This window comes from Varanus komodoensis, unplaced genomic scaffold (assembly GCF_004798865.1).
Source record: "Varanus komodoensis strain SLA01 unplaced genomic scaffold, ASM479886v1 scaffold115, whole genome shotgun sequence".
In the NCBI taxonomy this organism is placed as follows: domain Eukaryota; kingdom Metazoa; phylum Chordata; class Lepidosauria; order Squamata; family Varanidae; genus Varanus; species Varanus komodoensis.
The window spans coordinates 668,979-682,024 of NW_025335330.1; the positions used below are offsets into that span (position 1 = coordinate 668,979).

The 13,046-nt window shown below is 60.0% G+C and overlaps 1 protein-coding gene across 4 annotated transcripts in view; it reads right to left on the minus strand.

Moving 5' to 3' along the window:
• Window positions 1–694: 694 nt before the first annotated feature.
• Window positions 695–13,046, minus strand: part of ACAP2 (ArfGAP with coiled-coil, ankyrin repeat and PH domains 2) — a 48,489-nt gene continuing 36,137 nt past the window's right edge. For all 4 annotated transcript variants that reach the window (XM_044421144.1, XM_044421145.1, XM_044421146.1 and 1 more), the window contains 12 exons: window positions 12,554–12,654; window positions 11,792–11,900; window positions 8,719–8,924; window positions 8,473–8,542; window positions 7,402–7,496; window positions 6,531–6,706; window positions 5,553–5,645; window positions 4,648–4,844; window positions 4,408–4,517; window positions 3,507–3,617; window positions 2,875–2,936; window positions 695–912 (listed from right to left, as the gene is read on the minus strand). In XM_044421144.1, the coding sequence (XP_044277079.1) occupies window positions 809–912; window positions 2,875–2,936; window positions 3,507–3,617; window positions 4,408–4,517; window positions 4,648–4,844; window positions 5,553–5,645; window positions 6,531–6,706; window positions 7,402–7,496; window positions 8,473–8,542; window positions 8,719–8,924; window positions 11,792–11,900; window positions 12,554–12,654 (1,434 nt within the window). In that variant the 3' untranslated portion in view covers window positions 695–808. The remainder of the gene's footprint in view (window positions 913–2,874; window positions 2,937–3,506; window positions 3,618–4,407; window positions 4,518–4,647; window positions 4,845–5,552; window positions 5,646–6,530; window positions 6,707–7,401; window positions 7,497–8,472; window positions 8,543–8,718; window positions 8,925–11,791; window positions 11,901–12,553; window positions 12,655–13,046) is intronic.

A 13,046-nucleotide genomic window follows, 5' to 3' on the forward strand; every position in this document is an offset into this window, starting at 1 on the left:
CCGGGCCGAGCAGCGCGGAAGAGGCCGCCTGAGCCGCGGCCTGCCCGGGTTGGCCTCTCGCGGGGGCGCGGCGGGGCTCGCCCCCTCTCCGGCCGGGAAGCGGCGCCGCGAGATCCGGTGGGCGCCCGAGGCGGGCCAGGCACGGAGCGCCTTCGGCAGAGGCGACGCAGCCCAGCGGGAAAGGTGGCCGCGGCCGCCCTATTCCCCCGCCCCCACCTTCGCGATGCCGCTGTCGCGCCCAGTCCGCTCCCGTTGCAACCGGTGTGAACGTGATGCAGAACATGGCGAGGCAGGGACACCGCTCCCCCCGCAGGAGCAGCATGGACAGGTGGGGAGGCGGCCGAGGCCGAGAGAAAGGGCAGCCCCTGTCCTTCCGCCCCCCCCCCACTGAGGGCGCCCTTCCAGAACCCTGGGCGAGCGAGGAGCCTCGTCCAGGTGAGGGGCTCCAGCCATTCGGCCGAGTGGAGCACCACCCCCCACCCTGGCAAGCACAAGGGGGGACAAGTGGCAGAGGTGCTGGGAGGTGGCTGAAGGGCTGCCCCATGTGGGAAGAGATCCCCCTCCTCCGGAAGGCCAGGCTGCAGCCCCTGCACCTGCCCCACCTCGGCTGAGCGTCCTCCCCCTTGGAAAACTTCCCCGGGATGTGATGGACCATTGCTGTCCCCAGGCCAGGCTCACAAACTGGAAACAAGAGGTCGTTAAAGCAGCTTTTATGTATAAAAGTAGAGGGTGCGGCTCCAGGTAGAGCGGGGGGGGGGGGGGAGGCAGCGGCGGCTTTGGTCTCGCTGGCCCAGCGCCCTCTGGCCCCTCACGGCTTCGGCGCATCAGAGGACTGGAAGCGGTTCAGCTTCTCGGGGTTGTTGGACGCCATTTGTGAGAAGTCGCGAAATATGTCCTGATAAGTTTCATCTCCTAGAAAGGGGAAAGAAAGGGCATGTTACACCAACACGGAGGCGGGCCCACATCGCCTCCCCCCCCCCCCCCGACCTTCAGCGGAGACGCGTTTCGTGGCCTTCCTCTTTCAGGGGCAGCACCGACGGGAGTGGCAACAGTCTGGGGACGGCGTTTCACTGCACGCGAGGAGGCCCAGCCAGACCCAGGCGGCCTTGCTTTGTCCAAGACCGCATTCCCAGCATGGAGGGGCTGTACTTTCCTGGCATTTAAGATCCGACATTGTGCTGCTAGAAAATGCGATTTGACCTCTCACTTGAATAAACAGCGGTGGCAGTGAGTGCAGGACCGAGCTTCTCGGGGTGGGTAACGGCCACGGCAGAACAGGTCTGAGCATCTCCCCCTACCACGGACGGTCACATTCTTGCCAGACTTAAAAGGTGTCTCATCAGGACCGCCGTTTGCCCTGGCTGTGAACACTCCAGCCCAGGAGCAGCCTGGTAGGTCTGGTGGCCCGTGGCCCGTGGCCCGGGCCCCTCAGCTTGGCACACCCCTCCAAAGCACGTGTCCCTCAAAGTGCAGAGCCCACCACCACTGCCCGACGTGTGACTCAGTTTTGGTTTCTCAGTCAAGAAAAGCCCCCTGGGTTGCAAAGCAAGCATGGAAAAAGCGACTCAAAATGAAGTCAGACTCTACCTGAGGAGAGACCTTCAGAGACCACCGTAAGAGGACAGCTCAGAGTGAGAGAAAGGCCAGAATGAGAACAAAGGAAGGAGAACTGCTTTACACAGACCAGAAGAGCTATGCCAAGAGCGGGGGGTGGGGGGGGCTGGCGGGAGACCCGCACAGGCCTGCTGAGCAGCAAGCGGCAAGCCTGCGGGGGGGACATGCTGCCTTCCCGGCCATGCAGACCCTGCTGGGCCTTTCCACCTTCCTACAGGGTTTCCTCGCTCTCAAGGAGGCCGCTGCGACACCCCTTCACACTTGCCTGCCTGCCGGGCTCGATGGCCCCAAAAAGAAAGGGGAGAAGGCGCAAGCCGCCCCTGCCCCTCAGCCCCCCTCAGGCAAGCTGGAACACAGGGCATGCTGGGAGCTCGCAGGTGCCACCTTTCCCACCTCTGCCGCCGGCTGTCGGCACAAGAGGCGCCCTGGAGCCCCGTCGGATGAGCAAAGCAATTTCCTCTAGCGAGGCCCAGCAGCGGCATGAGAGTTGGCAACGGGGCTCCGCCGTAACCTCTCTCCGCTTCCTTTTCTGTTCGACCTTCACCCCCGATCAAGGCGAGAGAGGAGGCCGTGGCGAAAGCCCGCAAGGCAGAGAGGGGCGCAGGGCACCTGCCCGGCCTCGCTGCAGCTCCTGGGGCGAAAGGCACCCAAGAATGCGGAATGCATGCAGGCCACACGTCCAGCCTTGGAATTTCGGAGCTCTCCTTCGGCGCAGTGCGGCGCAAGGCGGGTCCCAGGCAACGGACCTGCACGAGCCCAGCCCGCTGAAGCGCCCTCCTCCTCGCCTTGCCCGCGGAAGGCACACGCATCAGCCAGCACCCCCAGAAGGGGCTCCTCCGGAGAGGCTCCTGCTGCACAAGGCATGGGGCCCCCGCTGCCTCCCAGCCCACCGAGCGAGTCCGTGTGCCCGACCAGCGCCTTCTGCCCCGAGGGAGTTGTGCTCCGTGCCCCGCCAGGAAGCGGCCAGGCAAGGGCAAGGTGGGCGCACGGCGGGACGAGGCTGGCCTTGCCCCAGTGGCTGGATGACGCTCTCCCGGGAGCGGGGAGGCAGCACAGCCCTCCGCAGCTCTACTCCAAGGCACAGGAGCCTCGGAAGCGGGCTTGGGAGCTGCCCCGACCCCTGCTGCCCGGTGGAAGTCCGAGCGACATTCAGCAAAATTCCGCTGCGATCGGGGAACTACAAGCCGTCAAGCTGCAAGCGAATGAACTCCTGGATGCACTTTCTGTACTGCATCTCAGTGTAGCTGTTTGGGTGTTGACCTGGCTGGCCGTAGAGTCCCTCCGACTCGCGCATCTCTTCATTCATTCTCGCCAAACGCAATCTAGGAGCAGAGAAACGCCGTGTCAGAGGGCGGGGCTGTAGGGCCCCCCGTTCTGCACCTGCTACCCGAGACAGACATTCCCGGGGCACTCCTGTCCCGGCCACCAGCATCCTCCACCAGACACAGGTGCCTGACGAGGCTGCCTGGCCCTGGGAGCACGAGGCCATCGCCGCTCCCGGGAGTTCCTTCTGGGCCACCCAGCACATCAGGAACGCTCAGCTCCCCGTTGCAGGTATTCTGGCCAAAAGTGGGGATTCATTTCATACACAAGAGGCTTCAACCCGCTGCACCAAATTTCCCAGCGCCTCCAAGGGGGCACGATGGCTCAGTGACGAGGGGGTGGGGGTGGGGGGGAGCTCCTTCAGTAAAGCAGCAGAGGGGCAGTAAAAGGAAGTTCAGGCCAGATCCGCCGCAGGGTGAGGAGCCCTGGTGCCGCCACTTTGCTCCACCCCAAATGCTGGCAGCGGAGCAAGGCAGCTGCGAGGCCTGGCCACGCCTGCTTGCCTTTCCGTCTCCCCAACCAAGAGTTCCCAGGGGCGCCACTCGCTAGCGTGGAAGCCCCGTGCTTACAGCGTCACGATATCTGCGTTGGCGGCTTCTATGGCGACACTCAGCGGGTCTTTCCCTTCTTCATCCGTGGCGTGCTGGTTGGCCCCCCGCTTGAGGAACAGACACACCTGCCTGTGGGGAGGGAACCACATGTGCAGTGTTTCTACCAGAGATGCACAGACGTGGTGGGAGAGCGGAGACAACCAGAGCGCAGCAGCCGTCTGGCCCGCCCGAACCCATGTGAGCCGCCCAAGCCTTTGACTGGTGTCCGAGGCCCACTTGCAAGGGCATTGGGCTGACGGATAAGAGACGGGCTTCTTCGGTGGTGGGCCCACAACTCTGGCACTCCCTCCCCACAGGCTGATTACTGCTGGTTAAAACGTCTGAAATCCAGCCTGCATGTGGTGTTTAGAAATTCAGAGCAGCATCTGGCAAGGCAGGAGCCCCGAGACGAGATCAGGCCAAGGAGCGACTGTGCCCAGCATTCCAGCCCCACGGCTGCCAACCCACTGCAGGACATGCAGCACATCCCCACTCGCCCTCCCCAGCAGCTAATGTGCGCAGCCGTGCGCAGGTGCCCATGAACTGGTCATACAAGCTGCCCTGTGGGGCAGGAAACCCTGACAAGTGGGGGTGGGTAAAAGCCCTCCCAGATTAGGTGGGCTCAAGGCACCCCGGTGAGGACTGCGCTATTTCGGTGCGGCTGTTGTGGCCTGGAGCTGCTGGGGATCCCGAGGAGGGATGGGTGGGACAAGGGCCCCTGCCGGCCTCCCCCTCCTCAAGCGTGCCGCAGCCACGACAGAAGCCCCCAGGCAGCGCCTCGTTGCCTCGGCAGCCTGCCTGGAGCCTCGGCGCAGGAGGGCTGCCCCCGCGGGCAGGAGGCGCTCCAGAGGCGGCAGGTGGTCTGCGCACAGGTACCTACCCGGTGTGCCCCAGGACTGTGGCATGGTGCAGGGGGCCCCTGCCCTGGGCGTCCCTGAGGTTCACGTTGGCCCCGTTCTGGAGCAGGAATTCGCAAGTGACCAAGGAGCCCTGGGGGCAGAGAGGGCGTCAGGCACGGCTCTGGCTCCTGGCAAGCCAGCTCCCCCACCCAGCCCCCCGGCCGGCCGAGAGCGAGCCTCTCCATCCAGCTGCTAACCCGAGGAACCTGGGCCCAGCTCACCCCACGGACGGCCTGGATCAGAGGGGTGGACCTGTTCTGCTCCGCATTGACCCAGTTGACGTCGGCTCCGTGAGCCAGGGCCTCTGCCATCCGCGGAAGGCTCTTCTCGTAGGAGGCGCGGTACAGCTGCAGCCCCGGGAGGACCAGCCCGGTGTCCTGGGAAGCGGCGGAAGCTGTGGCGGCGGCTGCATCACTCTCTGAAACAAAGGAGGCCCCAGCTTACTGGGACTGCTCCTGGCAGAGCCACCAGCTGCCAGCAGGGGAGAGCCAGGGCCGGGCCGGGCCCGCCAGCACCGCAGCCCCACCAGGCACCACCCTGCAGGCACACGGCTGACGCTCGGGGCATTCTGGGGACAGAGCTGCAGTGGCATCAGGGCTCTGATGGATGGACAGAAGCCAACCTTTCCAAAGGGGATTTGTTTTTACGTGAAAAAGGAGGGGGTGTGAAATGGGGGGGGGGGGGCAACACTTCTGGCACTGTGCGGTTTGCTCCCTTCACAGCTTCCTCACATAGACATCCACGGGAGAGGCTCCAGCCCGTTCCAGCAGCCCACAGCCTCCTGGCACCTCCCTCTTGCCACCTCTGGCCATTTTCCACTCTTCTGATAAGTGGTACTTATCTTTGCAAAATGGCTAATTTCACATTTGAGTCCTGTATGGCTGGTGTTGCCCAGCCTCCATGACTCACTTTCCCCTGATGCGTCTGGGCCAAGCAACACACTTTTGAAAAGGTGCTGAAAAGCAGCTGCTTGCTTTGAAGCAAAGGAGGTGGACTGCCCGTCCGAATCGTACCTCGTGCACCAGTCTCTGCCCCCTCTCTAGGTGCTGTTTGCCCCAACCACAGCACGGGAGGGGGGCAGCGCCCGTCACAGCGCAATCCCTAGGAAAGGCACGGCCACCCCTACCTGGCTCACATAAGGTGTTCACTGACACGGTGGCGGCCAGGTGCTCCCTGCTGTCGTCCACGCTGTGCTGGAATCCGCTGTCGTTGCTTCGCACTGTGGGGGGAAGAGGCGGGCAGCCATCAGGGGACAGCGGGCCTGGCAGCAGCGGGCAGTGGGAGCAAGGGCACGCTCGCCCTGGCACTTCTGCCTCGCCGGGGGCAGCGCTGGCGAGCGGGAGGGCCCGCGGTGGCGCCAGGAGGCGAGCCTCTCCCCGCTTCCGGGGCGTGTGGCGAGCAGCTGGGCAGGGAAGCACGTTGAGCGGGTCCTCTTCCTCCTCGGGGACGCACGGAGCTGCGCACGAGATGAGAGGGAAGGCCGAGCAGAGCAGAGCGATGGCCGCGCAGGCCACGTGGCAGGGGACAAGAACGGCTCGTCCGAGAGGGGTACTTACTACTACGAAGCTTTGAGGAGGTATCAAAGTAGGAGAAGAGCGAATCTAACTCATCGGGACAGAAGAGAGACTCCCGCCTCGCCTCGCCGCGACTTGCACCAACCTCTGGGGACATGCAAGCCAGCAAAGCATAGTGCAGGCCGAAAGGAAGGAGGCGGGGAGGGAAAGGAGGAGGCTGTTAGCAGGACGAAAATAGGGAGGAAACCCGCTTGTTAGTTCACCGCAGAGCCTCCGGCGCAAACCGCACTCCAGCCACAGCTGCGCCCGTGAGCACAGGCAGGCCAACGTCGCTCTCGGCAGCACTGCCTTCCAGGAGTGGCACTGGGCCCGCGTCTCTCGGGTGCACACGGCCAGGAGCGTCCGGCTGCTCCTTTTAGGCAGAGGCCACTCCTCCGGCCTGTTCTCCCCACAGCACTGCAGAGCCTGCCCTCTCCTCCTCTCGGGACCCCCGAAAGCGGGGCGGCCGAGTGCTGATGCTCTCCCTCCCCTCCCGCAAGCAGACGGAGAGGCGCGCTCGGTGCCCCGGCCAGCAGCAGGAGGCAGCGTACCTTTCGGAGAGGTGGCCCCCATTTGGTTGCTCGCGGCCGCCGGAGGCTGCTGGAGGCCGCCAGGCAACTTGGCATCTTGGCTGGGAGGCAGAGGACCTCCTCCGGGGGCCGCGGGGGGCCTGGCCACAAACCTCCTTTCCACATACTTGGCCCGGATGTACTCCTCCTTCTCTTGCCTGCAGACAGAAAGACTGTCCTGTGAGGGCTCCCCGAGCCTCTCCCCACTTCGTGCCACTGGTGCCACCACCGCCGCAAGCGCTGCCTCTGCCATGACGGCCCACCCAAGTTGAGCGCAAGAGCCACCACGGAGCAAGCCAAGAGGCCCACCCTGCCAGCGGCAGCTCCAGGGACGCCCGTTTCGGTATATCCCCTCCCACCCTCCCCAGCCAGTCCGTGCAGAGCCAGTGGTGTCAGCCCCTGGCCCTCGCCGCAGGGGAGGGCAACACGAGTCGGCGCCTGGCTGGTCTCTGCACTCGGCCCTGGGCCCGAGCGGCCTGCCACCCACGGGTGCTGGAAGCAGCACAGAGGCACGGGATGAGAACGGGGCCTCCCAGTCCCTGCCCATGGTCTGAAAAAAGAAGGGGTGCTGCAAGAAAGGGGGAACTTCTTCTGCACATGGAGAAGGGACAGAGGGGTGCAGAACGCAACAGGGAACCCAGGACTGGAAGCGGAGTTTTAAAAAGTCAAATAGCACATTGGGAAGGAAGGAGGGAGGGAGGGAGGGAGGGAGGGGCATCTAAAACAATTTCGTAAAATGAGGATGGTGTGGGTCCCTGAGCGAGAGGGACCAACGAGAAAAATGCGGCTAGCAGAGTGGAGAAGCAGGACACTGGAGGTGAAGCCAAGAGGTCGCAAAAGGGAGCCAGCCCACCTCTGGCTTCCAGGCTGGAGCTTCTGGACTCCCATTTTCTTCAAGTTGGCTTCATACACCCTGTTTATGACATCATTTCCCAGTTCACACATCAGCTGCAAGAAACATTGTGGAAAGTTCAGGCGAAGAGCGGGCTGCCTGCTCAGGCCCTCTTCCAGCAGCCTCCCGTCCGGCGCCAGCAAGGCAGCTGCCTTCGCTGGGGTCAGCTCGGACTGGGACGCGGCTGCAGGGCGTGGAGGGGGCTGCGCCTGGTAGCCCAGCTGTCCCTCTCAGCAGAGCCCGCCTCCTTTTCGCTGGCTGACGAGGGAGCAGCAGCCACCCGCCAGTGCTGTGGGGTGTGTGCGGCTGGCTGGGAAACGAGTCTCAAGACTGACCCATGCCAGGAAGCGGCAGGGGAAGGGGGAGCTGCTCGACACAAGGTCTGGGGTGGCTTTTGTAGCCTCCCCAGTCACGGCTCCAGTCATCACCCACACGCCCAAGGATGCTCTCTGAAAATGAGGATTAACCGCTGCATTCCCTTCCACAAAGTCCTTGCTTGCAAAACAGGACAAGTAAAACCTCACCTACAGAAACTACATACCAAGAATTCAGTTAAGAGTCACATCCAGCAATAGGGTCTACACTGAAAAACCTGCTGTTTCGTATCAACAACCTATTGGCAAAATGCCGCAGTGTCACCACGCTGGGTGACCACCACGTGACTCTGGGCCCGCGCGCCACAGCACGCCCCGGGAAGCTGGCCGGCAAGCAGGCCGCCTGGTGGCTCCGTGCTCGGCAGAGGCCTCCCCCTCCGCCCTGGCAGAGGCGCAGCCTTGCCTTGCCCCTCCAGCCTCGCTCTGGGCGGCAGGGGCCGCTAAGCTGATACTGCCTTTTGGCTGGGCAGCTTCCCTGGCGGACGGCGGGAATGCTGCAGCCGTAATCGAGCTGGACTTCAGCGAAGCTTTGGACCTAGTGCCCCGGGATGTCCCGCTTAGCAAGCAAGCCCAAAGTAGGCGAGACGTGCCAGCGGTCGGGTGGCTTGCAGGACGGCAGGGGCCTGCTACCCCCGTGCCACTGGCGAACCCACGGTACCTTCAGCAGCTCCGGCTCCCATGTATCTAACGTCAAGGATCTGACTTTGGAGAAATGGACGCCCAAGCTCCTAAAAAGAAAGACGCGGGAGGGGAGGGGGGCATGATGTCGAATGCCGCCTCTGGGGCAGGCCTGGCTCGCCCCATGTGGGCAGGGATGAAGCCCAGCCATGACCCTGCCGCCCTGTGGGAAGCACGGGGGCTGGCCAGGCTGTTCAGGGAGCAGCCCCCCCGCGCCGCCACTCACCTGTGGATGCCGGAGCACTCGATGCACAGCGTGATGCCCAGGTTGATGCTGGCCCACCGGGGGTCCGGCAGGCCGCAGTCGCAGCACACGGCGTTGCCGGCGATGCTCTGCACCCTCTGGAGCGAGCTCTCGCCCTTCAGCAGCTTCTCTCTGGACTCCCCGCTGGATTCTGGGCTCACTGCCGAAGGGGGCGGCTTCCTCTCCACCTTCGGAAAGGCAAGCGTGGACACATTCCTCATCCAAATGGACATGCAGCTCATTTCAGGGCAATTCAAAGTATAGGCCATGGATATAGTACATTTCGTGGCACGTTGCCGTGCCCAACGGTCCCTTCGGCCCGACTAGGATTATGATTCCCACCTGAGTGGTATAAAACATTTTCCAGTTTTCTAATTTTGGCACTTTAGTGTTGTATGACTTCATTTCTGAATCAAGTTCTCTTCTCCCAGCACTCAACAATGCCTTTATTATTGTAATTCCTAAACAGGATAGAGATAATACTTTCTGTGCTAATTACTGATCTCTTTCACTGATCCATGTTGACATCAAAGAATTAACTGCAACCTTGGCGATCACAACAAATTATTGCAACTTTAGTCCAAATGGCTCAAACGCCATGAATTAGAACTATTTATTTATTTATTTATAAAATTGCTATGCCGCCCTATTCGCCGAAGCCTCGGGGCGGCTCACAAACATAAATAACTTGGATAAAATAATATCCTTGGTATGCCAGGCCAGCGGCCGACCATCTTCTCAGACTGGTTGAAGATCTGCATGAAGGACAGATCAGACACCGCTGCTATTATTTCTTTGGATGTGGCGAACGCCTCTGACAAAATTAGTTGAATTCATCACATGAATAGATTTTGGCTTCATCCAGAATTTCACAGCTGAGTTGAAATTGCACATGACACCCCAGAGACAGGCTTAGGACAAAGGTGTTCTGTCTGCGTTTTTCTAAGGTGGGGTTCCTCCCAAGTTCCCCAGTGGCTGACCCAGAGGCGCACTGCTTCCGATCTGGAGGCAGCGTAAAGCCGTCAGGAACAGGAGCTGTGACCGGCATGCACAGCCCCAGCATATACTGCTTGACACAATCCTAACATTCATGGATTTATGCAAAAGGTGGCAGAATACAAACGTATTCTTCAGGGTGATCTTCTACTGCTTCCTCTGGAACTTCAGGCAACTGTTGCGGCTATGATGCAGAGGATTACGATTCTGGATATTTATCTGGCTTCTATTAGCTGGTGAAAGCCTGAACTGATGCCAGTTGGAGCTAATATACCCCACAGAGTGCTAACCAATTGGCAATTTAGATTTTATGCTGAATTTATTACTTATTTGGGAATATTTATCTGTAGAGACAGTATAAATGATTAAGTTAAACTTGAGTGACTTGACTGAGATCTCAAGGGACATTACTAGATGGACATCCGTAAAGCTAAGGTAGCTTAAATACACTTAAAATGAATATAATACCTCAAATTGATATAAAAATTAAGGTCAGCAGCATTTTACTTTAAATATTTATTATCAGATTGAAATTCCCAAATTACTGACAAGATAGCTCACTTGTCTGCCTCTGCTATCAGCTGTATGAAGATGGCGACAAATTAAGGACAGCAGACTTCAGTAAAGATGCCATTACCGTGCTTATGGCATTATGTGTTTTACATGTGTTTTTATATTTTAATTTTTGTGTTCATTATTTTGCTCCTTGCTTTTAATTCACTTTAATTCTCATTTTAATTGTGGAGATAGAAAAGTATCTCCCTTTATTTCATTTCCATATTGCCCCTCAGCCAAGCTCTCTGGGCAGTTTACAATCCATAAAAATCAGAAAACTTGTTACATTGGCCCGCACTGGCTTTTGCTGGTCTATGACCACAATAAAATTGAATTTGAGTACCTCACATTGTTTGCTTTACATGATATTCTTTTTTTTTACATCTGGAAAATACTTTCAGAAATTTAACATTTTGTTTTGTAAATTTTTATGTGGTCCAACTCCACCATGATTTTCCTTGAAAAGATTGTAACTTCTAATTAAAGAGGCCAAATTTGGCCTGCCCAGTCTTGCCTTATACCATCAGGCCTATCTGTTGGTTTATACTAGCTTCTGGTCTTTCATGGCGAGTCATCTCCCTGGCCATTTCTGGAATCTTCTATTTGGATCCTCCTCCCAAATGGATTCTATTGGGGTTTTGCTACACTAAAATAGCTAATATGCCTCCAACATTTTCAGCAGTTAGAGAGGCATGAATTTCCACATTAGTTGCAGTTTACCTTATTTTTCACATGCGAGATTAACTTTATGGGGAAATCCAGATTTCGAGAATGGCAAGAAAATGTCTGTTTGGTGAACTTGGACAGACCAGCTCATTTCTACCTTGGATCAACCTGTCTGTCCTGATCGTAACTTGCTGCCATTTTCCACGAGTTATAAATTGGGGACTGGACCAGTTCATGGAGGAAGCAGCAGCCAGCCACAGCTCCTGGTCCTGGCGGCTTTACGCTGCCTCCAGATCAGCCACTGGGGAACTTGGCAGGAAGGCGCTGCTGCCCTCTTGCGCCACTCGTGGGATCCTGTGAGCAGCTGCCTGGCTACTGTGGCTGCAGAAGAGCGACTCAATAAGAGTGAGTCGGAACGGGTCTCCCGGGCCATCTAGTCTGACCCCCGGCTCCAGCTGGCTCCACTCATGGAGCCCCCAACAGGTGGCTGTCCAATCTTTCCTGGAACGCCCTCACTGATGGGGCCTCCACCACCTCCCTCGGAAGCCCCTCCCATATCCAAGGGGCCCAATCCATCAGCAAGCCCTTCCTGACATCCCGCCTGGAGCCCAGTGCCTTGAGCTTTGCCCCGCTGGAACGTGTTCTGCCCTCCACTGCAGGGGAGAACCGGCCACGGCCCCATTCAAAAGCACGGAGCGGCTGGAGTTCGGGCGAATTCTGGGGGCGGCCGCCCACAGGCCTGCCGCCACCTCGGGGCGAGTCCAGCACCGCGTCACGGGGCGCTCGCTCCTGCAGCAAGAGCATCTGCCCAGCAGCCCGGGGAAAGGGCCCGACTTGCCTCTGCTTCGTCTCCTCCTTTCTCCCGGTAGGCCGTGGCAATGCTGGCCTGGACGGCCTTGATCCATGCTTGCCGCAGCTTCTCCGAGTCGGCCTGAAGGATGCAGCTTCTGCAAGAGAAGGCCTGGACTGAGCATCCCCGGGGGCCCGTGCCTCGTGGCACGCCAAGCCCCGCCTTCCCCCTGGCAATGGAGGGAGGCCCTGCCCCTGCGCCAGGCAGCTTTCCAAAGAGAAAGAGTGGAGGGGTGCAGAGAGAGAGGGCGAGACTTGGGCATTTGTTCCCTGCTAAGCAGGCCTTTCTTCCCCAAATCCAAAATGCCCATCCTGACCAGGATTTTTATGGTCCCGGGCAACCTGGGGTCTACGAGTGAGACACACATCCCTGTATTCAAACCAACGATGTCTTCCCCCATGTGGTTTTCCTTGCTCGGAGCAGCCATGTTCCACAGGTGCCTGAGAGCAGCGAAGGCAGCGCCCGCAACTCCTTCTCCATCCCGCATGCCTCCCTCCCTCAAGAACGAGCCCCGTAGGGGCAGGACCGCACTGCATGGCCACGAGCCCCGGGTGGGGGGGGGGATGCAGCGGCCAGAATGTGGGTGAGCGGGAAGCAGGAGCCGTGCCTCCCGCCGGCCACGGACCGCGCTGGAGCGCCTCCAAGCCAGCAGGCCACGCACGGTCCCAGCAGCTGCAGGGGAGGGGGCTGCCGTCCCGCCAGGCCAAAGCATGCTCTGCGGCAAGCGAGCTTCCCGAGGCCTCTGCTTACTTGGTGGGAGAGACCACCTCGAAGCAGAAGCGCCTCTCCAGGTCCTCGCAGGGCTTCACTGTGCACAGGCGCAGGTCCTCCACAACGACCGTGGGGTTATCCTGGAAAAGGACGGAAGGGGCCACAGGGACCATGAAAAGCTGGGCTGTGCCGCCCCCCACCCCACCCCGAGAGGCCTTGCTCTGCCCTCGCTCCAGCCTCTACGCAGGTCTGGCTTAGCCCATGCCCGCCGCTGCCAGCAAGGACGCCCAGGGGCCAAGCAGCTTTGGCGGCTGCTCGGCAGCCCAGGAGGCCTCAGCCGCTGGCCATCAAGCCGCGGACAAGGGGAGCCCTTCCTCGTCCTGGCCCACCACCTGCACAGCTTTCACCCTCCCCTCCAGCACCCAGGCCACTGAATCACAGGCGGGGCCCACACGTCACGGGGCAAGGGGAGCCCCCCAGGGGCCCTCACCCTGAAAGCAGATCCAGAACCACCAACCAAGCGCCCCCCCCC